Source organism: Aethalodelphis obliquidens, unplaced genomic scaffold, assembly GCF_003676395.1.
Source record: "Aethalodelphis obliquidens isolate GAN/ISIS:26980383/991018 unplaced genomic scaffold, ASM367639v1 scaffold1, whole genome shotgun sequence".
Classification (NCBI taxonomy): Eukaryota; Metazoa; Chordata; class Mammalia; order Artiodactyla; family Delphinidae; genus Aethalodelphis; species Aethalodelphis obliquidens.
In genome coordinates, this window is record NW_020837945.1 from 59,490,482 (window position 1) to 59,517,428 (window position 26,947).

The 26,947-nt window shown below is 35.9% G+C and overlaps 1 protein-coding gene across 1 annotated transcript in view; it reads right to left on the reverse strand.

The window, feature by feature from the left end:
* The window catches only part of CFAP44 (cilia and flagella associated protein 44), a 134,838-nt gene that overhangs the window by 21,034 nt on the left and 86,857 nt on the right, over positions 1 to 26,947 (reverse strand). Inside the window, exons 22-27 of the mRNA XM_027119618.1 lie at positions 24,265 to 24,461; positions 21,516 to 21,690; positions 10,515 to 10,692; positions 7,456 to 7,956; positions 1,193 to 1,396; positions 36 to 231 (exon numbers count right to left, since the gene is read on the reverse strand). Coding sequence (XP_026975419.1) covers positions 36 to 231; positions 1,193 to 1,396; positions 7,456 to 7,956; positions 10,515 to 10,692; positions 21,516 to 21,690; positions 24,265 to 24,461 — 1,451 coding nt within the window. The remainder of the gene's footprint in view (positions 1 to 35; positions 232 to 1,192; positions 1,397 to 7,455; positions 7,957 to 10,514; positions 10,693 to 21,515; positions 21,691 to 24,264; positions 24,462 to 26,947) is intronic.

The following is a 26,947-nucleotide window of genomic DNA, read 5'->3' on the forward strand; positions in this document are numbered from 1 at the left end:
AAAAAATAGGATCATACGTAAAAAGAAATACAAACCAGCATCTCCTTCAACCTTCTTTTTCTTCACCCGCTTAATCCTCTTCTTTAGTACCTTCATGAGAAAGTTAGCAAATTTATTGTTTTCTCCAAGGGCTGCTTGGAAACCAGCATAGAGTGCCTTTTCTTGGTCCTGGATCTTGGCGACTTCATTCTTTTTCTCTTCCATCTCTTTAAGAGTTTCATTTATTTTCCACTAAACGAACAAAAAATAAGAACAAATGATCAATATTTCTGATAAACCAGGTTCAGAGAACAATGTACATTACAATGTAAGGTTACAGCCTACAAACATTTTTTAAGCTTCTTAATAGAAGTTTACATTTCTGATGTTTCTGAATGCAGAGTCATTCATTTATTTGATTAAAATTTTATAATTCTTTTGTAAAAATCAGTTAAGTTCAGAATCAGATAAGATCGATTCTTTGACGTTTAACTTCCTCAAGAAATTAAATTAGGTAAATTGAAATTTTTACTGATATGTGGATATCAGCTAGTATTCTTCCATGTGTGGTCTCAAAAAAGTTTTTTTCATATCAATACAAGATAACTAAAACAAAAAGGCACATCTGCTCTTAGTGAAACTGATATACCTAAAAACTGACATCACTACTGAGTATGTATTATCTAATACAATCCTTCTTCTTTTAAGACAAAGATAGATGGTCTAATTAATCTCTTTAAATTTAACATATATGTAACAAATAAACTTAATTTCCTGTGCTATTCAATTATTTATTACTCTAAAACTGGCTATAATATTTAAGAAATTTACCAGCTTCTTTCCCAAGTATGTTCATTCATAAGGATAATATATAATCAAAACTCAACTTCACATGATAGCTACTGACAACAAAAACAGACTTTTAATTAGGTAAACTAAACATAAGGGTCACTTTTGAAAAATTTATTCTCCTACCTTACAAAATATCAGATCAAATTCATTAAAAAGTATGATTCACTTCTCCCTGAGCACGGCTACCAAAAACAGAGAGCAAACAGGAATAACGGGGAAAAGGAGGAGGAAGAGAAGACAAGAAAGAGATGTGGACTAGAACAAGTGGGGAAATTAAGTTGAGAAGAAGAAAGAAAAGAAGAATCAAGTCCCCTCCATAACTAAGGCTGTAGCCAGCTAGCACTCTTCTGCCCATTCATACTTGCATGTCCTGTTCCTCTTTGTCTAATGAATTAACACGCTCTTGAAGTATGTTCTCCTGTTTCTCAAAATTCTTCAGGAGAAGCATTTCTTGAAATAATGTGACATGGTGCAGGTCAGATAATTTCATCTGAGTATCTAGTTTCAGTTTCCGATGTCTCAGGAGACGGAGTTCTGCATCAAAAGTGACAATCAGTTCTTTGATCTGAGGTGGAAGAAGATTTGAGGGTATGTTAGAAGTTTAAAACAGGTACATGCATTTTTAAAACTATCCAACAATACTGATTTGTTTGGGTAAAAGCATTTTCTTATTATGCCCTTATTATGGATGGAGAATTACAAGGGTGGGTGGGTGGGGCACATGGGTGTGTATACAGTCTCATAATTTAATTTATGTACATTTAATACCATTGATGAACTGGTTTATTAAGTGGTAGGTATTCTGTAACTGCAGTCCTTCGAGCTGTTTCTTCACCATTGATTAAGCCATTGATCAGGAATGCCCTTGGGGCTTCCCTGGTGGCGCACTGGTTGGGAGTCCGCCTGCCGATGCAGGGGACACGGGTTCGTGCCCCGGTCCAGGAAGATCCCACATGCCGCGGAGCGGCTGGGCTCATGAGCCATGGCCGTTGAGCCTGCGCGTCCGGAGCCTATGCTCCGCAAAGGGAGAGGCCACAACAGTGAGAGGCCCGTGTACCACCAAAAAAAAAAAAAAAAAAAAAAAGAATGTCCTTCTTGCTGGTTTCAATCAGAGACTGTGAGCTCTTTGTGGGTAGTATTGTGTCTGTCTCCACTCTATTCCCATGGTATCTCTACACTGCCCTTCACACAGTAAGTACTAAAATAATATTTTCCTCACCTTCTTATTTTGAAAAGTTTCAAATCTACAGAACAGTAAATATTTTTAAACAGATAAATATAATTGTGGAGCCACAAGAAACCTGTACAATCTTCTTGGTTTATTTACAGATGAAGAAATTGAGACTAAAAGTGACTTCCCTGAGATCAAATTTGTTACAGAGCTTGGATAAGAACCCAAATATCGGGCTTCCCTGGTGGCGCAGTGGTTGAGAATCTGCCTGCCAATGCAGGGGACACGGGTTCGAGCCCTGGTCTGGGAAGATCCCACATGCCGCGGAGCAACTAGGCCCATGAGCCACAACTACTGAGCCTGCGCTTCTGGAGCCTGTGCTCTGCAACAAGAGAGGCCGCGATAGTGAGTGGCCCCCACTTGCCGCAACTAGAGAAAGCCCTCGCACAGAAATGAAGACCCAACATAGACAAAAATTAAAATAAAAAAAATAATAAAAAAATAAAAAAAGAACCCAAACATCTCATGTCCTGGTCTAGACTTTATTCCACTGCAATTTCAAATGATTTTAAATCCTCAGTTTTACTTTGATTTTGACACAGCGTCTCCCTTGCCCCATCCCAAAGGAGATGAAGAGATCAACAGAGAGCCCAAAGAGCTGATTCTCCCAATGAAACTAGTACACCAGGAAAAAGACAAACCATTCCATGTTTTTCATTAGGCTGTACTTGAATGGGGAGCCTCGACTATCAAATGCCTATAATGAGTGAGGGCTCAGCCTGGGGCTGAGAAAGAGGAAGATATCTGTGGGTTTGGGTCTGTGAAACTGCTGGAGAATTTCAGAGAGCTAAAAAGCAAAAACAAAAAACACAACAAACCAAGGAGAAGAAAAATTAAACTTTTAATGTATGACTGTAGACTAAGTGGGTTCCACTTTAATGCTTGTTCAACAAATTTGAATTATTTTTAAATTTCTTTGGAGGAAGCACTATGTTTTCTTCAGTGCAACACCATTCTGCAACTATACCACATAGGTGTCCAAGGTTGTAAGGGTTATGCCTGTTTTATTCTCACTACCCCTCATAGCCTGTAAGCTGTATAGGATAGAGAATGTGTATGACTTGACAATTGTTTCATCCCTACTACCTAGCTAGCACTGTTTCTGCACATAGAATGTCCAATAAATATTTGTTAAATTAATAGTTAAAATTAAATCAATTAAACTTTTTACTGAATATCTACTATATGTCTGGCATTGTCCTAGACACTTCAGGGGAATCCTAGAGTTGTATCTAATGAAACAGAGACTAAAAAAAAAAAATAGAAAAAAATCAATGAAACTAAAGCTGGTTCTTTGAAAAGACAAACAAAATTGATAAACCTTTATCCAAACTCACCAAGAAAAAAGGCAGAGGACCCAAATGAATAAAATCAGAAATGAAAAAGGGAAGTTAAAACTGACACCACAGAAATACAAAAGGTCATAGGAGACTACTACTAACAGCTATATAACAACAAAATGGACAACCCAGAAGAAATGGACAAATTCTTAGAAATGTACAATCTCCCAAAACGAAACCAGGAAGAAATAGAAAATTGAACAGACCAATTACCAGTACTGAAATTGAATCAGTGATTTTAAAAACTCCCAACAAACAAAAGTCCAGGACCAGAGAGCTTCACAGATGAATTCTACCAAACATTTAGAGAAGTGTTAACAGCTATCCTTCTAAAACTATTCCCAAAAAATTGCAGAGGAAGGAACACTTCCAAACTCATTCTATGAGTCCAGTATCACCCTGATACCAAAACCAGGCAAAGATATCACACAAAAAAGAACATCACAGGCCAATGTCACTGATGAACATACATGCAAAAGTCCTTAACAAAATATTAGCAAACTGATTCCAGCAATACATTAAATAATCATACAGTATGATCAAGTGCGATTTATTCCAAGGATGCAAGGATAATTCAATATCCACAAATCAATGTGATACACCACATTAACAAATTGAAAAATAAAAAACATATGATTATCTCAATAGATGCAGAAAAACTTTTGACAGAATTCAACATCCATTTACGATAAAAACTCTCCAGAAAGTGAGCATAGAGGGAACATACCTCAACATAATAAAGGCCATATATGACAAACCCATAGCTAACACATTATTGACTGGGGGATCTTTGCAGAAACTAATGCCTGTGGCCATAATATGCCTCTGGCCAAAAATGTGTTAAAGGTGAAAAGCTAAAAGCATTTCCTCTAAGATCAGGAAGAGGACAAGGATGCCCACTCTTGCCACTTTTATTTAACATAGTATTGGAAGTCCTACCCACAGCAATCAGACAAGAAAAAGAAATAAAAGGAATCCAAATTGGAAAAGAAGAAGCAAAACTGTCCTTGTTTGCAGATGACATGATACTATGCATAGAAAATCCTAAAGACACCACCAGAAAACTACTAGAGCTCATCAATGAATTTAGTAAAGTTGCAGGTTACAAAATTAATATACAGAAATCTGTTTCATTTCTATACACTAACAAGGAACTAGCAGAAAGAGAAATTAAGGAAACAATCCCATTTACCATCACATCAAAAAGAATAAAATACCTAGAAATAAATCAACCTAGGGAGGTAAAAGACCTATACTCGGAAAACTATAAGAAACTGATAAAAGAAATTGAAGATCACACAAACAGATGGGAAGATATACTGTGTTCTTGGATTGGAAGAATCAATATTGTTAAAATTACCATACTACCCAAGGCAATCTATAGATTCAATGCAATCCCTATCAAAATACCAATAGCATTTTTCACAGAACTAGAACAAAAAAATTTTTGTGTGAAAACACTAAAGACCTCAAATAGCCAAAATAATCTCAAGTAAGAAAAGTGGAGCTGGAGGAATTATGCTTCTTGACTTCAAGACCATACTACAAAGCTACAATGATCAAAACAGTATGATACTGGCACAAAAACAGACACATCAATCAGTGAAACAGAATAGAGAGCCCAGAAATAAACTCATGCACCTATGGTCAATTAATCTATGACAAAGGAGGCAAAAATATACAATGGAGAAAAGACAGCCCCTTCAATAAGTGGTTCTGGGAAAACAGGACAGCTACATGTAAAAGAATAAACTTAGAACATCCTCTAACACCATACACAAAAATAAACTCAAAATGGATTAAAGACCTAAATTTAAGGCTGGGAAACCATAAAATTCCTGGAGGAAAACATAAGCAGAACATTCTTTGACATAAATCATAGCAATTTTTTTTTGGATCTGTCTCCTAAAGCAAACAAAAGCAAAAGTAAACAAATGGGACCTAATTAAACTTAAAAGTTTTCAGACAGCAAAGGGAACCATCAACAAAATGAAAAGACAATCTACTGAATGGAAGAAAATATTGGCAAGTGATACGATGGACAAGGGGTTAATATCCAACATATATAAACAGCTCATACAATTCAACATCAACAAACAAACAAACAATCTGATTAAAAAATGGGCAGAAGACCTGAATAGACATTTTTCCAAAGAAGAAACGCAGGTGGCCAAAAGGAACACGAAAAGATGCTCAACATAGCCAATCATTAGGGAAATGCAAATCAAAACCACAATGAGATAATCACCTCACACCTGTCAGAATGGCTATCATTAAAACACACACACACAAATAAAAAATTTTGGCAAGAATGTGGAGAAAAGGGAACACTCACACACTGTTGTTGGGAATGCAAATTGGTGTAGCTCTGTGGAAAACAGTAGGGAGGCTTCTCAAAAAACTGAAAATAGAACTACCTTATGACCCAGCAATTCCACTCCTGGGTATATATCCAAAAAAACCAAAAACACTAATTCAAAAAGATATGTGCACCCCAATGTTCATAGCAGCATTATTTACAAGATATTGTGAAGATATGGAAGCAACCTAGGTGTCCATCAACAGATGAATGGAAAAATATGTGGTACATATATACAATGGAATATTACTCAGCCATAAAAAAGAATGAAAATTTGCCATTTGCAACAACATGGATGGACCTGGGGGATATTTTGGGTAGTGAAGTAAGTCATCCAGGTTAAGACAAATATTATATGTTAGCAGTTATATGTGGAATCTAAAAAAAAATAAAACTAGTGAATATAACAAAAAGCAAGAGACTCACAGATATAGAGAACAAACTAGTGGTTACCAGTGGGAAGAGGGAAGGAGGGAGGAACAATATAAGGGTAGGGGATTAACAGGTACAAACTATTATGTATAAAATAAGCTGCAATGAACTAACACACCATTGTAAAGCAATTATACTCCAATAAAGATGTTAAAAAAAATAAGCTACAATGATATATTGTACAACACAGCATATTTTATAATAACTACAAATGGAGTATAACCTTTAAAAATTGTAGATCACTATATTATACACGTGTAACTTGTAATATTGTACATCAACTATACTTCAATTAAAAATTGTATAATTTGTAAGACAAAACTAACACATATAAAACAGCAAGAAAAATAAGTACAAAACCTAAGATGCTGATTTTAAGTGCAAATGGAGTTTAGAAGAAAGGAGAGTATGTAGTGTGGGCAGAAGATTCTGGAGAGGGTTTGGAAGTGAGCTGAGTTTTGAATGACGACAACTTTGGAAGAAGTCATTGTAGGTAGAAGGAAATAGCAAAGAAAAAAGCACAGATATGAAACTCAGAAGTGGGGTGGTAAGTATGGAGAAACAGAAAGAGTGAGAAAACAGCACTGGAAGAAGTAGAGATAATGGGTGAAGAATAAGTTTGGGGAGTAATAGGTGCTGCTTTCAGACACACTGAGGAAGGGGACTCTATACGGCTGGCAGGAGGGAACTTCCATCCAGGAAAGGACCTTTTCCTTCCATATTCAGAGCACCTCCTGCACACAACTGGCCCCAGCCTGGTCCTGATTTTCTTACAAATAAAAATATTTGCCATTCCAGCTCCAGAACAATTCTGAAGCTAGTCATTACCGTGAACACTCTCACTAAAGGGGCAAATCACACATTAGAGAAAGAGCAGGGGGTGAAAAGCAGAGGGTGCCCCATTTTCACCGGAAGGTTTTTAGTTATGCTCCATCCATCATCTGAAGGCTGCTTTATCACTTCTCCTTTACCATGACTTCAGTTAGATACCAATTAACATGGATTTGCCCTTAATTCTTAGCTTTCCAAAAAGAAAAAAGTTGAAAAGCTCCAAAGTTCTGAGCAGAACACAATGATTTTCAGAAGACCAGGGATGGGGAGAAAGCCAAGCCATCAGTGAGTTGTGGGCTGGTCAGGGTTTGGGGAAGATTAAGGTAGAGAAATTAAAAATAATTTTAATTATTTTTAATTAAATTATAATTCAATTTTAATTATCCTGCTCTTCTCTCCTTCAGCTTTAAATAAGCAGTCTCATTTCTTACCCTGTTGATCAAATACTGTTGCATGTACAAGTGTTTAATCTCATCCCTCTTCATAATCTCCAGCTCCACTTCAGTTGGATCTGTTCTTTCAAATTCCATGAACTTTGGAATATCTAGATTGAATACTGTTGCTTTTGATGATCTAGACGATGAATCACTTGTCATCAAATCCCCATCCTTTCCAGAAGAGAGTCTGAGGAAGCTTCCAGCTGAGCCTGCAGACGCTGCCTTTTCCACTCGAGGGGCCGTTTCAGCCTGATTTTTCATCTGCTGCCGCTTAAAAGCTAGGAGGGTTTCCTCATCATACTGAAATCTCTTTTCTGGAACTTCTTCTGGGTATATCTGAGGGATTTGGGGAATGGGGATGTGCTTGGATACGTGAAGAGTCGACTGAATGTTCTTCAGTTCTTGCACCAGGCACTGTATTTCCTCGATGACAGCCACTTTAAGGTCTCGAAGAGAGACAATGCACTTGTTCATGTGCATTTTCTTTGCATAGGCCTGATAAAAAGAACAGGAAGAAAGCAAAATGACAACCTGCTCACAAAGGGCAGCTTGAAATACAATTTGCTTTTGTCCCTTGACTGGAATGCCTAGCAAAAATTCAAGATAAAAATGTATCTGATCATTCCTGTTCTCTACTAAGTTATTTTCTCTAGTTTTTAGGCTTTTCCCCATTTCACCTCTCCATAAGGGGAAGACGGTCTGGATGTGACCTCTGGTGTCCCCCAGCTGGCTTCTAGGGCTGAGTTCCCCCATCCTCCTTCCACCACTCAATGGAAGTCCTTCCTGAGCCCTGTACTCAGCCAGATCCCAGGGAAGGGAAGGCCATTCTTTGGTCAGGAGCACACAGTAACCGTCCTTCCCTGATGAAAACTCAAATCCTATTGGCTTAGACTCACTTAGGGTTGCCCACCTCGGGCCACTTTAGCCTGTTGTCATTCTGTATTTTGGCCACATTCTTTCTGTTACTCCTTGTGCAGGCAAGGTCACGATCCTGAATTCCAGTACCACGTCACACTGAGAGGTTCCTGGACTTTTCCTTGGTTCCTTCTCCACTCATCCGAGCCCAGCTATGCCCCTGCCTCCAGTCACAGGTGCCAAACAGGCCCACTGCTCCCTCACTGCCAGCTCTCTCCCCAGGTTGTGTTTCCTAAATGCCCTGACCAGAGCCTCCAGTCACATGCAACCCTGCTCCTGGTGTGCAGTTAGGCAACTAGATGGCCCAAAGGCTGTTAAGAGTAACTTTGCATAAATATACAGGTTAAGAAAAATAAAAGATCGAAAGGCTTTTCTTCAAGTCGTCTTACAAAACTTACCTGTATATTTACTATCTACTGTAACAAAATAGAGGAGATGTTTTACATACTTAAGAACAAATCTTTAAAGCATTAGGGTTTAAACTCAAAATCCAGCCCTTGGGTGAGTGAGGGACCACTTCTGAAGTACCTGGAGGACCGAGAATTAAGTGGAGAACAAACCGAAACCAGCCTGGTGGCTGTAAGGCCTACCTCTTTTAGGAGCCCAATTTACATACCAAGCCTCTCTTTCTAATTTTCCAAATACCACACACCTAAACACTAGCCATGGATGGGGGAGGTGGGGGAGGAGGCGGTGGTGGGGGGGAAATGTATAATACACAACTTCTAAAATGCTTGATACTTTTCAGTGACTTTGAACTTAACCATGATAAGAATGACTGTTTATTGACTTTGACCATTACTTTAACCCTATGAAGAAGACTAGACGTGTCTTGTCTTACCGTTGTTCATTGGTAGTAATACCTTTTTTTTTTTAAACAGACAATACAACTGAGGCTTAGGGAGAGTTACATGACTAGCCAAGTTCATATAACTATTAAGTGGCAGAGATTGGAACGGAACTCTGATCTTCTGACCGGTAGAATTGTGTGCTCTGCATTATTTAATGCTGTCATTTTAATAAAATAGATTTCAGTGCAATGCAGTTCCATTCAAGACATCACACCTGTCCATCACCTCTACCTGGACTATGAAATTTCAGGTGGGATGACTGGCAAATTGTGATCAAAAGAACATTTGTCTGTGACAACGGATGAAACATGATAGTTGAAACAAGAATTGCCTTAGACAAACAGATAGAAAAACAATCCAAACGGTCACTAATAAAATGTTCAAAATGTCCATTTGATCAGAAAGTTATAGGTATGAGCTATGAAAATTGACGTGTGGCTATGAATCGCCATACCAGGATCTCTGGAGTGCTGGCATGTACAGCATCTTTAGTGAAACAGAAAAAGACACTCCTTCCTCAAGACACTTTACACTTCCATTTGTCAGAAAATTATAAAATATTCAAACATGCTCTATCTGTGGTATGATTGGCACTCTTTTCAATGTGATGCCTTGAAATGGGCAACCTGCACAGCCATACTAGGTGGCCATATACAAAATTCTCCTCAAAATGGTAACTCAGATGCCTTCTGAGCCTCTAAGTGTGAAAAGTCACTTGTCAATTCAAAGCAAGGAATTACTATGACAGGGAGAGGAAACTTTAGGATGAAAACAGGTATGAGAAATCAGGATGATTAGAAGCAGTTTGGGGAAATGCAGAGAGAATCAAAAAGGAATATATTAACTGCTCAGTATTGTGTCACCTACAAAAGTTTGGAAGTCCTTCAAACAAAGGCTAAATACAGTGGTCTATTTTCCTAAGTCTTGGTGGTCCACAGCAGCCAAAAACAATAGCCAACAAGGATGTGTTTGAATTTCAGAGATTCAAAGTTCATAAAATATAATGCCTTCACTCATGAAACTGGTATTGAACCAAGTAATTAATTTGAAGGCTGGTTCTGCCATGTTAACTAAATAGTCATGAATAAATCTCTTATGTTTGGGACTCAATTTCCTCATTTGTAAAAAGGGGCATTATTCTAGATAATCATGAAGCCCTTTTCCAATTCTAAATTTCTATGACTATATATCTTTATGGACCAGCTAACAAAATGGGTGGTTTCAGCAGAATTCAATTAAAAAATCCAGGGTGTGTGCCTCATTGTCATGAAAGCTACGGGTAAGTACCATAGAGTCGAGGTGTCCCAGTTCCTCTTCCTTCTTGGCAGCATTTACTCTCATGTGTTCAGGTATCTTATAGTCTGGGGCTGTCTTCAAATTGAAGTCTCCCATATACAACTGGGCCTCTTTGATGGCTTGAACATCTTTGGGATCTTCATAGTCATCACCAGGTTTACTGTTGTACCTATCAGAAAAACAGAAAACTCAGCCATAAACGTGACAATAAACTCTAATTCGTCTACTTTAGGCATATAATCAAATTTAATCATGAAGCAAAAGCATAATTCTGAGTCTGTGGTGCTGCCTTTTCCTATAGAGCCCAAGATTTTTTTTTATGTTAATGGCTATTTTTAAAGCACCTCAAGCAAAATAATAAGTAATAAATAAAAACTAATCAACTAGATGGTGCTGAAATAATCTGAATCATTCTTAGGCTTTGGTTAACTTCAAAGTAATTTAGATCAACACTGTTATTTATTCCCTCAACAGAAATTACGCTTTGGATACAGGTTTGTTGTTTTTTGTTTAATCACTAAAATGTTAAAGTTTTTAAAAAACATAAATGACTGTCATAAAGTTTGTCATAACATTTTCAAAAAAAGGCATGTGATTCAAAATGATAGCACGAGTATATATGTATTTACCTCCCTCTCTTTTCCCACATTCCATGGAAATGGCACTGTGGGGTGTCAAAGGAAGTAAATCACTAGGAAAGCTGAGAATGGGATAGAAAACCATGAGCAAACTAGTGATAGAGATACATTTCTAGAAGACAGAAAGAAGATGAAGTTGTATTAATGGATAAACCAGACCAATGAAAACTCTAGTCCCAGATACCCGCAGGAAAATGCTATAAAAAGAATTGGATTGGGTCTTCTTGATAGAGTTCCTAGGAGGCTCCAAGCAAAGATGGAGCAGGTATGGAGCAGGGAATGGAATGCTAGACATTATTTGGTAAAATTAATTAGAGGATTGAAAAGGAATGCCTGAACCAGTTGCGCCCTCCCAGCTTTCCCACCTACACACATGCAAGGCAGTAGCAACCTTATACATAAACTAAAACTGAAGTACTAATCTCTACAGAAACTGACCTCTCTGCTTGGGAAATACTAAGGTAGCTATGTTATGGGTTGCCCCCCCCCCCGGAGGGGATCTTCATTGGGAGACCCTAACCTACCTAATTCTTTAAAGTGAAGCCTGTCTGTCAATATGAGCATATAGCTTCAGTCAGCCCTTTAGGGGAAAGCAAACATGCGTATAGCAAAGGAAACACACGCCATCTAATGTATTAACTGACAATTGTTCATTTGTGTATAACAGCACTAAAAGGAAAGATTAATATTTTTAATGAAAGGAAAGGAAAGGAAAGGAAGGAAAGGAAGAAACAAAATACTTCTGCTCTTGCCATGTGAGAGAAACGCAGCCCATAATTATCCTCATGCTACAAATAACTAGAATTGAACAAAAATATATAAAACAACTATGTTCAGACATTGAATGATAAGCAGCACAGGACTGTAATTCCTGAGAAAAGTGAAACAAAATAAGTAATCCTTACTGTCTCCTAGTTTCTGCATGGAGGAAATTACCATACTATGGAGTAGGGTTGGAATCCCAGAAATGAGATTCCACAGAGGCCAGAATGGCTAGAATTTTGTGGTAAAGACTATCAGAGCTACACAAAGAAATCTATAGAGGGCTCTCTTGAGTTTTTGGCTGAGTATTAATTTGTACACTTGTAATGTGAAACACCATGAAGGTGAACAAATTCAGTAGACATTCAGAAGACATTCAGTAGAAACCCCAAAAGAGTCATGCCTTCAAAGTAGGAGAAACAGAAGATTTAGACAATATTATCAATCACCTTGTCCTCATTGACACGTATGGAACAGTACACCCAAGAATACAAGAATACACACTCTTTTTCAAGCACACATTGAACTTTAACTAAGAGACTATATGCAGGCCTATACAATTTCCAATAAATTTAAAAGAATTTAAATCACACAGACTATTTTCTATGACCACAAAAAATTAAATTAGAAATCAAACAGAAAGATATTTTTTAAACCTCAAAATATTTGGAAACTAAACAGCATATTTTAAAATAAATCACAAGTCAAGGAAGAAATCACAAGGGATACTAGAAAATATTTTGGACTGAAGAATAATGAAAATATATCAAAACTAGTGGAATGCAGCACAGGGCTTAGAGGGAAAATTTTACTTTAAATACTTACATTAGAAGAAAAGTATAAAATCAAAGTTTACACCTTAAACTTAAACCTCAACAAGAAAGAAAAGAGTTAATTAAACCCAATTAAACTAGAATGAAGGAAATGATATAGAACAGAAATCAATGACATAGAAATCAGAATCAGACAAACAATATATTTTTTTTAATCTATAACCAAAAGCTAGTTGCTTAAAAAAAATTAATAAAATTGATAAACCTCTTGCTGGAATGATCAAGAAAGAGAGAAGATACAAATTAACTATGTCAAAAATAAAAGAGGACAACACAACAGATACTACAGAAATTAAAATAATAATAAGGGAATAGTATTGTATGAACTATATTATGCCAATAAATCTGATGAAATGCACAAATTCCTTGAAAGACACAAATTACCAAAACTGACCCAAGAAGAAATGGAAGATCTGAATAGCACTGTAATAATTTAAAGTTTGAGTTTATAATTTATAATCTTCCTTCAAAGAATACTCCAGGTCCAGATGGCTTTACTGATAAATATTACCAAATATTTAAGGAAGAAATAATACCAAGCCTAAACAAAGTCTTTTAGAAAATAGAAAAGAAAAACTTCAACTCTTTTTATGAAACCACTGTTATCCTGATAACAACCCAGAGAAGACATTGCATAAAAATAAAACTAGAGAACAATATTCTTCATTAATAAAATATAAAAGTCCTTAACAAATTACTAGCAAATCAAATACAGCAAAATATTTTTTGAAAATATCAAAAGTCTATTTTATTTTTCTGTTTCATTGAGATATAATTGACATACAATATTGTATTAGTTTAAGGTATACAACATAATGATTTGATATGTGTATATACTGCAAAACATTTACCACAATAAATTTAGTTAACATCTATCACCACGCAGTTACAATTTTTTCCTTATGCTGAGAATTATTAAGATTGACTCTCTCAGCTCAAATACACAAAACAGTATTGTTAACAGTCACCATGCAGTAAGTTACATTCCCAGAACTAATTTCTTATAACTGCAAGTTTGTATTTTTGACCACTTTTACCCATTTCTCCCATCCCCACCTAACACCTCTTGCCTCTAGCAACCACCAATCTGTTCTGTTTCAATAAGGTCAGATTTTTTTAGATTCCACATACAAGTGAGATCATATAGTATTTATCTTTCTCTGTCAAACTTGTTTCACTTAGTATAATGCCCTCAAGGTCCATTTGTGTTGTCACAAATGGACTGCTTTCTTTTTTTATAGCTGAATGATATTCTGTTGTACAGTATACATGTGCCACAACTTTTTAAAATCCATTCATCCATCAGTGGAGATTTAGGTTGTTTTCCTGTCTTGGCTATTACAAATACAATGAATATGGGGGTACAGATATCTCTGAGATAATGATTTTATCTCCCTTGTATGTATAACCAGGAGTGGAATTGCTGGATTATATGGTAGTTCTATTTTTAATTTTTTGAGGAATCCCCACACTGTTTTCCATAGTGGCTACACCAACTTATGTTCCCACCAACAGTGCACAAGGATTCTCTTTTCTCCACATCCTCACCAACACTTGTTATCTCTTGTCCTTTGGATGACAGACATTCTAACAGGTGTGAAATGGTATTTCATTGTGGGTTTGATTCGCATTTCCCTGATGATTAGTGACGCTGAACACTTTCACATACCTGTTGGCCATCTGTATGCCTTCTTTGGAAAAATGTCTATTCAGTTCCTCTGTCCATTTTTTTAAATTTTATTTGCTATTGAGTTGTATGAGTTCTTTATACATTTTGGATATTAACTCCTTATCAGATATATGATTGCAAATATTTTCTCCCATTCCATGAGTTGCCTTTTCATTTTGTTGATGGTTTCCTTTGATGTACAGAAGCTTTTTAGTTTAATGTAGTACAGTTATTTACTTTTTGTTTTTATTGCCTTTGTTTTTGATGTTAAATCCAAAAACAAATCATTGCAAGGCTGATGTCATGGAGCTTACCACCTATTTTTTTCTAGAGTTTTATGGTTTCAGGTCTTACATTCAAGTCTTTAATCCATTTTAAGTTTATTTTTTTGTATGGTGTGAGATAGTGGTCCAGTTTTCCCAACCCCATTTATTGAAGAGACTCTCTTTCCTCATTGCATATTCTTGGCTCCTTTGTCATAAACTGACCATATATGCATGGGTTTATTTCTGAGCTATCTATTCTATTTTATTAGCCTATATATCTCTTCTTATGCCAACACCATACTATTTTGATTGCTACAGCTTTGTAATATAGTTTTGAAATCAGGGAGTGTGATAGATACTTCCAGCTTTGATCTTCTTTCTCAAGATTGCTTTGGTTTTTCGGGGTCTTTGGTTGTTCTGTACAATATTTAGTATTTTTTTCCATTTCTGTGGAAAATGCTATTGGCATTTTGATAGGGGTTGCACTGAATCTGTAGATTGCTTTAGATACTATGGATATTTTAACAATACTATGTCTTCTAGTCCATAAGCACAGAATGTCTTTCCATTTATTTGTGTCTTCTTTAATTTCTGTCTCACTGTTCTTATACTCTTTGGTGTACAGATATTTTACCCTCCTTGGTTAAATTTATTCCTTAGTATTTTATTCTTTTTGATGCAGTTGTAAATTTGATTTCTTTCTTAATTTCTCTTTCTGATAGTTCATAATTGGTGTATAGGAATGCAACTGATTTTTGTGTATTGATTTTGTATCCTGCAACTTTATTGAATTTGTTTATTAGTTCTAATGGTATTTTGGTGGAATCGTTAAGATTTTCTTTATATATGACATCTGCAAACAGAGATGGCTTTACTTCTTCCTTTGGATGCCTTTTATTTCTTTTCTTGCCTAACTACTCTGGCTAGAACTTTCATTCTTATGTTGAATAGAAATAACAATAGTGAGTATCATTGTCTTGTTCCTGACCTTAGAGGGAAAGCTTTCAGCTCTTCACCACTGAGTATAATGTTAGCTGTGGGCTTGTCATATATGGTCTTTATTATGTTGAGTTATGTTCCTGCTATATCCAGTGTGCTGTGAGTTTTTATTATGAATGGACGTTGAACTTGGTCAATGCTTTTTCTGCAGCTATTGAAATATGATTTTTATCTTTTGTTAATGTGATATGTCACACTGATTTGTGGATGTTCAATCATCCTTGCATCCTTAGAATAAATCCCACTTGATCATGGTATATTATCCCTTTAATATGTTGTTGAATACAGTTTACTAAATTTGTTGAGGATTTTTGCATCTATGTTCATCAGGGATACTGATGCAAAGAAGGGTATGTGTGTGTGACAGAGAGAAAGGGAGACGGAAGCAGAGCGAGCAAGACAGAGTGAGCCAGACAGTAAAAAGACCTAGTAAGCTTTTGAAATCTCCACAGATTAAATTTCCACTGATGCCTGAGCTTGGTGGAGCAGCTCACAGATGACTGAGTAACTACTGTCTAAAGTAAAGCTCACAGAAGAAGCAGAATTCAGTAGCTTCTCCTAAGGCAACACCAGGTTTAGGATTCTGGTCCAAGGTGGTGACATATGAGGTTCCTGAACTCACCATCTCCTACAGACACACCAAATCTACAGCTATGCATGGTATAATTACCTCTGAAAGAAGTTCAGAAACTAGCTGAATGATTCCCACACGTTGGTGAATGAAAAAATACACATATTGCAATGGATCTTGGCACACTCTCAGCCATTGGGGGCCATTAAGAACAAAGATGCCTTGGATAATCACAAAGGTCTAAGAGACAATGAAGATCTCAGGCCAGGCTGAAAGATAAGGCTCATCTCCCATGAGACCAGATGACTGTACTACTGTAAACTACTGTAAAGAATCTGAAAAAAAGTTACTACACCAAGTAGGCTTAGCAACATCATCAGATTAAAGATAAATATGAGAAAAATCAATTGAGAGGAGTTCCACTTCCAGGAAATGGAATAGACCCACATTTTTCTATTTTTTCCAGCAAGCAGAAAATAAAAACCCTGGACATTATATATAAAACAAATATAAGAAGATTCTGAAAGGTGAAAAGGAGGTAGGCCACATAAAACCTTGGGACCCAAGGAAGTATATGATGGCAAGTTCTCTGGGTTTTATTTTTGCCTTGTATATCTCAGACTTGGAGCTAAAGAAAACAGTAACTCATGTCATATGATCTGTCAATCCCACTCCTGGACATATATTTGGACAAAATATAATTCAAAAAGGTACATGCACCTCTCTGTTCATAGCAGCACTATTCACAATAGCCAAGACATGGAAACAACCTAAATGTCCATTGACAGATTAATAGATAAAAGACGATGTGGTACACGTACGCAATGGAATACTACTCAGCCATAAAAAGAATGAAATAATGCCATTTGCAGCAACATGGGTGGACTTAGAGATTATCATACTAAGTGAAGTTAAGTCAGAAAGAGAAAGACAAATACCATAAGGTATCCCTTAGAAGTGGAATCTAGAATATGACACAAATGAATCTATCTATGAAACAGAAACATACTCACAGACAAAGAGAACAGACTTGTGGTTGTCAAAAGGGAGGGGGCATTGGGGAGGGATGAATAGGGAGTTTGGGGTTAGCAGATGCAAACTATTATATATAGAATGGATAAACAACAAGGTCCTACTTGATAGCACAGGGAACTATATTCAATATCTGATGGTGATAAACCATAATGTCTCACAATATAAAAAAGAATGTATATATATGTATAACTGAATCACTTTGCTATACAGCAGAAATCAACACAACATTGTAAGTCAACTATGCTTCAATTAAAAAAAGAAAAAAAACAGTAACTCAGAAACACCAGTGTGTTTAGACAACAAAAGCCCAACAAAATCCTGCTCTCTCTAGCTAAAGCATCAAGAAAAGAACAGAATGGCGAGAGAAAAAACTTGTAAACACTAAACTCTCTACTCCAGCCAATACCACAGAAAAAAAATTGTGGTGCTACTTCCACCCATGCCAGCAAAGGCCAAGTGGGGAGTCTAAACGTCCTCCATCACCAGGCTTTAACAAGGCAACACAACCCCAACAGAGTGGTGTTAGAGAAAGTGAGTCCTGGGAACCGGGACTTTCATCACCAGTGTGTGGAACAAACCTCCCTACCACAGTGTCAGTGGAGACCCCAAAGAGAATCTGGACTTCCACTCCTGCCTAGCAGTATCAAGGTGATCTACCCCTCCCCCTCCCTGCTGCAGTTGTGTGTGAGGAGCCCTAGTGGAGAGTAATGATTTTCACCATGCTCCACAGTAACAGTGGAAGTCAACTGGAGAGCAAAGTGGTATTAGTGGGAGCCTAGTGGAATCTGGAGCACCAACTTTTGACCAGCGAGTAGCCTCTTCCTTCCTAAGGTGTCAACTGGAGAAGAATGGGTAACCTGGACTTCTATACTCATAATAAGATGGCACTCCTTATCCTGCTGAAATCAGAGAAAGCCAGCTAAAACAGAATGTATAAATAACATCCAGAGTCTCATAATACCCCAAATGTCCAGATTTCAATAAAAAATAATCTGACATACCAAGAATCAGGATGACCTCAACTTGAATGAGAAAAGACAATTACCAGATACCAAACCCAAGATGACAGAGATGTTAGAATAATCTGACAAGTTTTCAAAGCAGCCATCATAAAGTTCTTCAAAAAATCATTAGGAATATGCTTGAAACAAGTGAAAAAATAGAAAGTCTCATAAATAAATGTAGGATAACAAAGAACCAAACAGAATCTTTGAAAGAACTGAAAAACATAATAACCAAAAAAACCCCAAAAACTTAATAGATGGGCTCAAAATCAAAATGGAGGAGACAGAGGAAAGAATCAATTAACTTGAAGATACAATAGAAATTACCCAATCTGAATAGCAGAAAGAAAAGATACTAGAAACAAACAAACAACAACAGAAAGCAGAGTCTCAGGGATCCAATATTGGTCTCATTGGAGTCCCAGAAGGAAAGGAAAAAAAAGGACAGGTCTTCAAAATAACTATAAGAAATAATGGCTGAAAACCCTCCCAAATTTGGCGAGAGACACAGTATACAGATTCAAGAAGTTTAATAAATACCAAAAAAAAAAAAATTCAAAGACATACCAAGATACATCAAACTTCTGAAAACTAAAAGAAAATATATTGAGAGCAGCAAGAGAAAAATAACACCTTATATTTATGGGGAAAACAATTTGAATGTCAGCAGATTGATCATAAGAAACCATGGAGGCCAGCAGGAATTTTTCATGTTCTGAAAAAAAGAATGATAAACACAGAATTCTATGTACAGTAAGAATATCCTTCAGAAATAAAGGGGAAATCAATCCATTCTTAGATCAAATAAAACTAAGAGAATTTGTTACCAGCATACCTACTCTAAAAGAATGGCTGGAGGAAGCTCTCTGAACAGAAATAAAATGATAGAAGGAATCTTGGAACCTCAAGAAGGAAGAAATTATGATGTTAATAGTAAAAATATGGGCAAATACACTTTTCTTCTACTATTGTCTAATTTATGTTTGATGACTGAAGAAAAAACTGTAACTGTCTGATATGGTTCTAAAATGTACATAGAAGAAATATTTATACAATTATATTACAAACAAGGGAAATGAGGAAGGGTGGGTAAAGGGACATAAAGGCAGGTAAGGTTTCTATACTTCAGTCAAGCTGATAAAATGTCAACACTAGGAGACTGTGATTAGTCATGTATTCATAATGCAATACCTAGAGCAAACACTAAAAAGCTACACAAAATGATGCACTCAAAAACATTACAGATTAATCGTATTGGAACCCTAAAATATTCAAGTAACCACAGGGAAGCAAGAAAAAGAAGAAAAATGAAAAATAGAGAATAGAAAGCAAAATATAAAATAGCAGATATAAGCCCTAAACATCGATAATTACATTTAGTGTAAATGGTCTAAATACACCCAGTGAAGAACTGAGATTGACAGAGTGGATTTAAAAACATAAGCCAACTATATGCTGTCAAAAACACACTAAAGTCAAATGTAGCTATATAAGAAGATTGAAATAAAAGAATGAAAAGTTACACCATCAGTACTGAATGCTTCTCCCCTAAGATCAGGAACAAGTTGTGGACACCAGCTCTCCTTATGCTATTTTGACATGTTACTGGCAGTCTTAGCCAGTGCAGTAGGAAAGGAAAAGAAAAGAAGAGGCAAACAGATTGGATAAGAAGAAATAAAACTGTCTCTATTCACAGATTACATGATTGTCTACACAGAAAATCCCAAGGAACCTACAAAAATATTCTCAAAACTAATATGACAGTTCAGCAAGGTTACAGAATACCAGATAAACCTACAAAATACAATTTTATTTCTATACCATGAACACATAGGTATCAAAATTAAAAACAATACCATTTACAATTGACCCCAAAAGTGAAATATCTGTGTGTAAATCTGACAAGATATATATAGGACTTTTATATTAAAAACAACAAAACACTGACGAAATCAAAGGAGATCTAAGTAAATGTAGAGTCATACCGTGTCCACGGATTAGAAGACAACATAATAAATACATCAATTCTCCCCAAACTGATATACAGGATTAAAATAATTCCTAAAGAATTTCAGCAAGATTTTTTGGGGGTAAATATATGATTTATATGGAAAGGCAAAATAACTAAAATGGCTAAAATAATTTTGAAAAAGAAGAATAAGATGAAAGGAATCAGTTTACCCAATTTCAAGACTTATTACATAGCTACAGTAATCTACAGACACTATGGTATTGGCAAAGGGATAGACATATAGATTAATGGAACAGAAAGCAAACCCAGAAATAGACCCACACACATATGCCTAAATAATTTTTGACAAAGGTGCAAAAGCAATTCAATGGAGGAAAAAGAGCCTTTTCAACAAGTGGTGTTAGAGCAATTAGTCATCCACAGGCAAAAAAAAAAGATGAAATTACATCTAAATCCCACATTTTATACATCTTACACAAAAATGAACACCAAAATGGATCACAGACTTAAATGTAAAATGTAAAACTATAAAACCTTTAGAAGAAAAATAGGAGAAAATCTTTGGGACCTATGGCTAGGCAGAGTTCTTAGACCTGATACCAGAAACAGGATTCATAGGAAAAAAAATTAATAAATTATCTTCAACCTAATTAAAAACTTTTGCTCTGAAAAAGATCCTGTTAAGGGAATAAAAAGACAAGCCACAGACTAGGAGAAAATATTTGCAAATAAAATATCCAACACAGTACTCATGTCTAGAATATACAAAGAACTCTCAAAAGTTAACAGTACAAGATAAACACTGTTATCTGAACATGAGCAAAAGACATGAAGAAATATTTAACCAAAGATATAAAGGTGGAAAACAAATAAATGAAAAGATGTGCTTGTTAAATAAAAGTACCTTTAGAGACCTATAGATGAAGACCCAAACTATAGGATGTTAGAAGAACGTACAGGAGTAGTATCTTCTGAATGTTGGGATAGAAAAGAATTTCTTAATTCTTAAAAATCACTGAATATATTAGCAAAATGAAATTCGTAGACCTGAAACTCAAGGGGTCACTGAAGGTCTACCACACTATCACCACCCTGAAAGATCCACCTAACCTGACTTTAATATCTCTATCGGTTTCTACTTATTTTAGTTCTTTATTTAAATACCAACTTCAATAAATGTGAAGATTTTAAAAGATATTTTGAGACTCATTAAAACAAAAGATTTCAGGTAAAAAAAACTTACATTTCCTCCCATTCTTTTTTTCGCTGCTGAATTTTCAGTTGGGCCCTTTCAGCCTTTAATATAAGTTTCCTTGTTTTCTCAATTTGACTTTCCACCATAATTTCACTTAGGGTTTTAGGCCGAAATTTCTTCCCTTTTTCTATGATTGATTCTTCTGGCACACTAATACTCCCACCTGTAAAGAGAGTCAACATTTTTTTTCGATCTTTTTGAAACATCAAAATAAAACTTTCAAATATTGTTTTTAACCTGCCACATTATAAAAATCCAAGAATATAATGAATCTGTAGTATATATTATAATCTGCAGTATATATTAAGCAACTACCATGAGTTAAATCCCATAAGTTATTTTAGAATACCAAAATAAAGAGATCTAAATCACAATTTTTGCTCCTCCGAACCTTATTAAAAAGTTGGTGAGATAGCAATTAGAGAACAAGATAATGAATAACAGACCACTGACAGATATTGAGAGGCAGGGAAAGAGTGTCTGTAACATGATGATGGGGGAAGGGAAAAGCAAGTGAGTCCTATTTGACATGTATAATTTGAGGTGCCATATACCAACTGCAGTGGTCTGTGACCAATCAAAAAACTTGTCAGAAACACACATCTAGAATTGAAAAATTATGGGCTTTATCACAGACACATGAAAAAATGCTCAACATCACTAGTCATCAGGGAAATGCAAATCAAAACCACAATGAGATATCACCTCACACCTGTCAGAATTGCTGTTATCAAAAAGACGACAAATAACAAGTGTTGGTGAGGAGATAGAGAAAAGGAAACCTTTGTGCACTGCTGGTAGGAATGTAGATTAGTGCAGCCACTATAGAAAACAGTATGGGGGTTCCTCAAAAATTAAAAATAGAACTACCATATGACCCAGGAATTCCACTTCTGGATATTTTTCCAAAGGGAAAAAACCCCACTAATTCAAAAAATGTATGTGCCCCTATGTTCACTGCAGCATTATTTACAATAGCCAAGATACGGAAGCAACCTAAGTGTCCATCGATAGCTGAACAGATAAAGAAGATGTGGTATACATATATATATATATATTATACACACACACAATGGAATATTACTCAGCCATAAAAAAAATAAAATCTTGCCATTTGTGACAACATGGATGACCTAGAGGGTATTAGACTGAAATAAGTCAGACAAAGAAAAATACTGCATGATTTCTCTTATATGTGGAATCTAAAAAAACAAAACAAATGAACAAACATAATAAAACAGAAACAGACTCATAGATACAGAAAACTAACAGCTGGTTGCCAGAGGGGAGGGGGTGGGGGGATGAAATAGGTGAGGGAGATTAAGAGGTACAAACTTCCAGTTACAAAATAAATGAGTCGGGGGATGAAATGTACAGCATAGGAAACACAGTCAATAACGTAGTAATAATTTTGTATGGTAACAGATGATAACTAGACTTATCATGGTGATCATTCTGTAATGTATAGAAATATGGAATCACTATGTTGCATACCTAGAACTAACAGTTTTGTAGGTCAGTTAAACTTCTATAACAATTAATTAATTAAAATAATTGATTTTATCAGTTATAAGTATCTACTGGGGGAATTACTCTATGTTCAAGTTGCATAGAGATATACTTTGGATATACACAAAAAAAGTTAAATAATATGGATGGTCATATAGTTATAAGCTACCATTTCACTTCATATTTCAAATATATGGCACCACAGTAAAATAACAGTTTAATGTGGCCTGAGTGGCCACAGAAAGGCTTTATAGTAAAAGTGTAATTTGTATATATAAAATAGATAACCAACAAGGTCCTACTGTAGAGCACAGGGAACTATACTCAATATTTTATAATAACCAATAAGGGAAAAGAATCTGATAAAGAATATAAATATAACAATCACTGTGCTGTACACCTGAAACTAACACAACATTGTAAATCAACTATACTTCAATTAAAAAATTAAAAGTATAATTTGATCTGGATCCCCAAGGACTGGGGAGAATTCAGAGAGGAGAGGAGTGAATTGGTCACTCCATCAGGAACCTGGATGTGGAAGTTTCAGACATAATTAGGAAGCAACAAGCAGGACAATAAGCTAAACATGCCAATCACGCAGTATGAGAATGCGCTATTGGAAATAAATTAGGGATATTGTGGAAGGATTAAATATGGGGATAATGGTTTCAAATTTTATCCTAGAGGCAGAAAGAAGCCATTAAAGGTTTCTCAGTGAAGAGAGTGAACCAGTATTAAGGTCAGTACTGTATCCTGGGCACTAGTCTAGATCTGGCCAGGCTACAGTGACCTTTATCCTTGACTGGGCTCTGCAAGCCATTCCCAGAATTCCTGTCTTCCTCCTACTCACCTGCAGTCATCCTGCAGGCAGTCACAAGAGGCAGGGCACAGGGATTAGAGGCACTATTTTCACATCTGTATTCTCAGCTCATCACTGTTTAAAGCATATGCTCTTGGAAAAGTGTGAAATGCTGTGTTCTAGCCCTACGCTCTGGGATGGGGCCCAGGAATCTGGGAACAAACACTGCCTAGGAAAACTAGCATCTGGGGAAATCCTAGATTTAAGAACAGCTGGACATGGGAAGTAAGAAATCCGCAGCACCAGGTGCTCTCATCCACTCTCAGTCCCATGACTGGGAGTCAAATGTTCTGCTCACAAAAAGATAATTCAACTTTGAAGTTTTAATAAATAGGGACTTAAAAGCCTTCTTGTCATTTAGGTTACCTGTATCTCTCTGACTGTCCTTTCTTCCAGTTCCTTCTTTTTCAAACCTCTCAAATTTGCTCGCTCTTCTCTCTGATTGACTTGGCCGTTTGGATTTGGAGTATTTAGAGGATTTCACAAGCCTATAGGAGGATATCTTGTGTTCACTTTGTATGGCATGAACCACAATAGTATCGCTTTCCAACGAATCACGAAATCTGAAGGGCAAAAAAATTATTTGCAATCATCACCAGTTTAATCATGCTGCATGATTATTACATAATAAAATAAGATCACAATGTACTATGCTGATAAATGATACCACTATATCACACTGGATCCAAAATTCAACCATGCTTATACCAACCCAACAAGGATGTAGTGGAATTTGAATAGGACTTGATTAAAGAGCAAGTCGAATTTTCTTCTTAATGAAAATACTAAACATCTCATTATAAACAGTATAATACCATTGTTTTGATAGTATGAAGAGTCAAAAATTTTCAGACAGACTACAGTTTAAAGGTAAATGGATTATATCAAACTCTGAGGAAATGTAATTCATCTTCCTATCTATTATCTCATTTATTATATCTAATATTTCATATATTACATACATGATAGATAACAGGTGGTGATACATGTATGTACATATTACCCTATTTGTCTCTATAAAAAACATTAAGCTCAGGAGTCTGTACTACTCTCCAGTTCAGCTTTCTCTTATAGCTTACAGACATCTATCTTTTAAAAGTTCTTCATCAATTTAATTGTTGTTATTTTTGGCTGGTTCACAATTATTTCCTCATCTTTTTATGTCTAAGTTGATTTATAGATTCAATGTAATTCCAATCAAAATCCTAGGTTTTGTCATGAAAGTTGACAAACTTATTCTGTGCAAAGGACCTAAGCAATATTGAAGGTGAAGAACAATCCAGAGGGTGCAAAATATCAGATGTCAAGAATAATTAAGGTCTTGTGACACTAGCGCAAAAACAGACAGGCCAATGGAATAAAATGAAGAGTTTAGAAACAGAGCCATATATATGTGGTTACCGGATTTTTGACAAAACCATCACTACAATCTAGTAAGGAAAGGATGGTCTTTTCAGCGAATGACAGTGGGACAATTGGATATCCATATAGAAACAAAAGACACTTGATCGCTATCTTACACCACCCACAAAAATTACCCAAGATAGATAATGGCAAAACAGTAGAGCGTCTAGAAGAAAACGGAGAATTATTCATGAATTGGGAATAGGCAAAGATTCCTTAACTACAACATAAAAGCACTAACCATAAAAAGTTAGTGAAAATATTGATAAATAGCAAAGGAAAACACTGATAAACTAAACTTTATTAAAATGAAAAATTTCTGTTCAAAAAGACACTATAATGAGGATGAAAAGACAAGCCTCAGAGTAGGGCAAGATATTTTACATGCATGCATACACACACATAGATATGTCATATATACATGTGTCATGTGTATGACGAGACGCATCCAGAATATATAACTCCCACAACCCAATTTTTAAATGAACAAAAGACTTGAGCAAACCCCTAACAAAAGAGAATATAAAAATAACCAGTAAGTATAGGAAAAGTGACTGAAAATCGTCACTCATCTGGAAAATGCCAATTTAAATCACACTGAGACACTACTACAGAATAGCTGAAATTTAAAGAGCTGACAATGCCCAGTGATGGCAAGCATGAGTGTTATGGGTTGAATTGTGTCTCCCCAAAAGAATATGAAGTCCTAACCCCTCAGGTACCTCAAAATATGACCTTATCTGGAAATAAGGTCTTAACAGAGGTAATCAAGTTAAAATGAGATCATTAGGGTGGATCCTAATCCAACATGACTGATGTCCTCATAAAAGGAGAAAAGTTGGACAAGCACAGAGGCAATATTATACGAAGAAACACAGAGAGAACACCATGTGAAGACAGAAAATTTAGAGTGATGCATCTACAAGCTAAGAAACACCAAAGATTGCTGGCCAAGCCACCAGAAGCTCAGAAAAAGGCATGGAACAGATTCTCCCTCCCAGCTCTCAAAAGAAACCAATTTAGTCAACACTTCGATTTTGGACTTCCGGTCTCCAGAATTATCAGATAATAAATGTCTGTTATTGTAAACCAGCCTGTCTGTGGTACTTTGTTATGGAAGCCCTAGAAAATGAATACAATGGGAATCAATTGGAATTCTCATACATTGATGATCAGAGTATAAATAAATTGAGCCATTTTGGAGAACTGTTTGTCAGTGTCTAATAAAGCTAAACATGCTTAGAACCTATGGTCTAGCAGTTCCACTCCTGATTATATAGAAAACAGAAATACGTGCTTATGTCCACCAAAAGACATGCACAAGAATGTCAGCATTATTCATCGAAGCCAAAAAATAGGAACAACTCAAATATCAGCAGTTAAATGGATTAATAAATTGTGGTATAACCATTTAATAGAATATTACAAAGCAATGAAAATGAATGAAGTACTGCTACCTGCATCAACATGGGTAATCTTAGGCATGATACTGAATAAAGAAGCCAGATACAAAAGCGTTCATACTGCAGCTTTCCATGTATATGAAGTTCACAGACACAACTAATCTATGGTGATAAACATTCATCTTTGGAGAGTAAATATTTATCGGGAGGAGGCCACGAGGGAAATTTCTGGAGTGTTATAA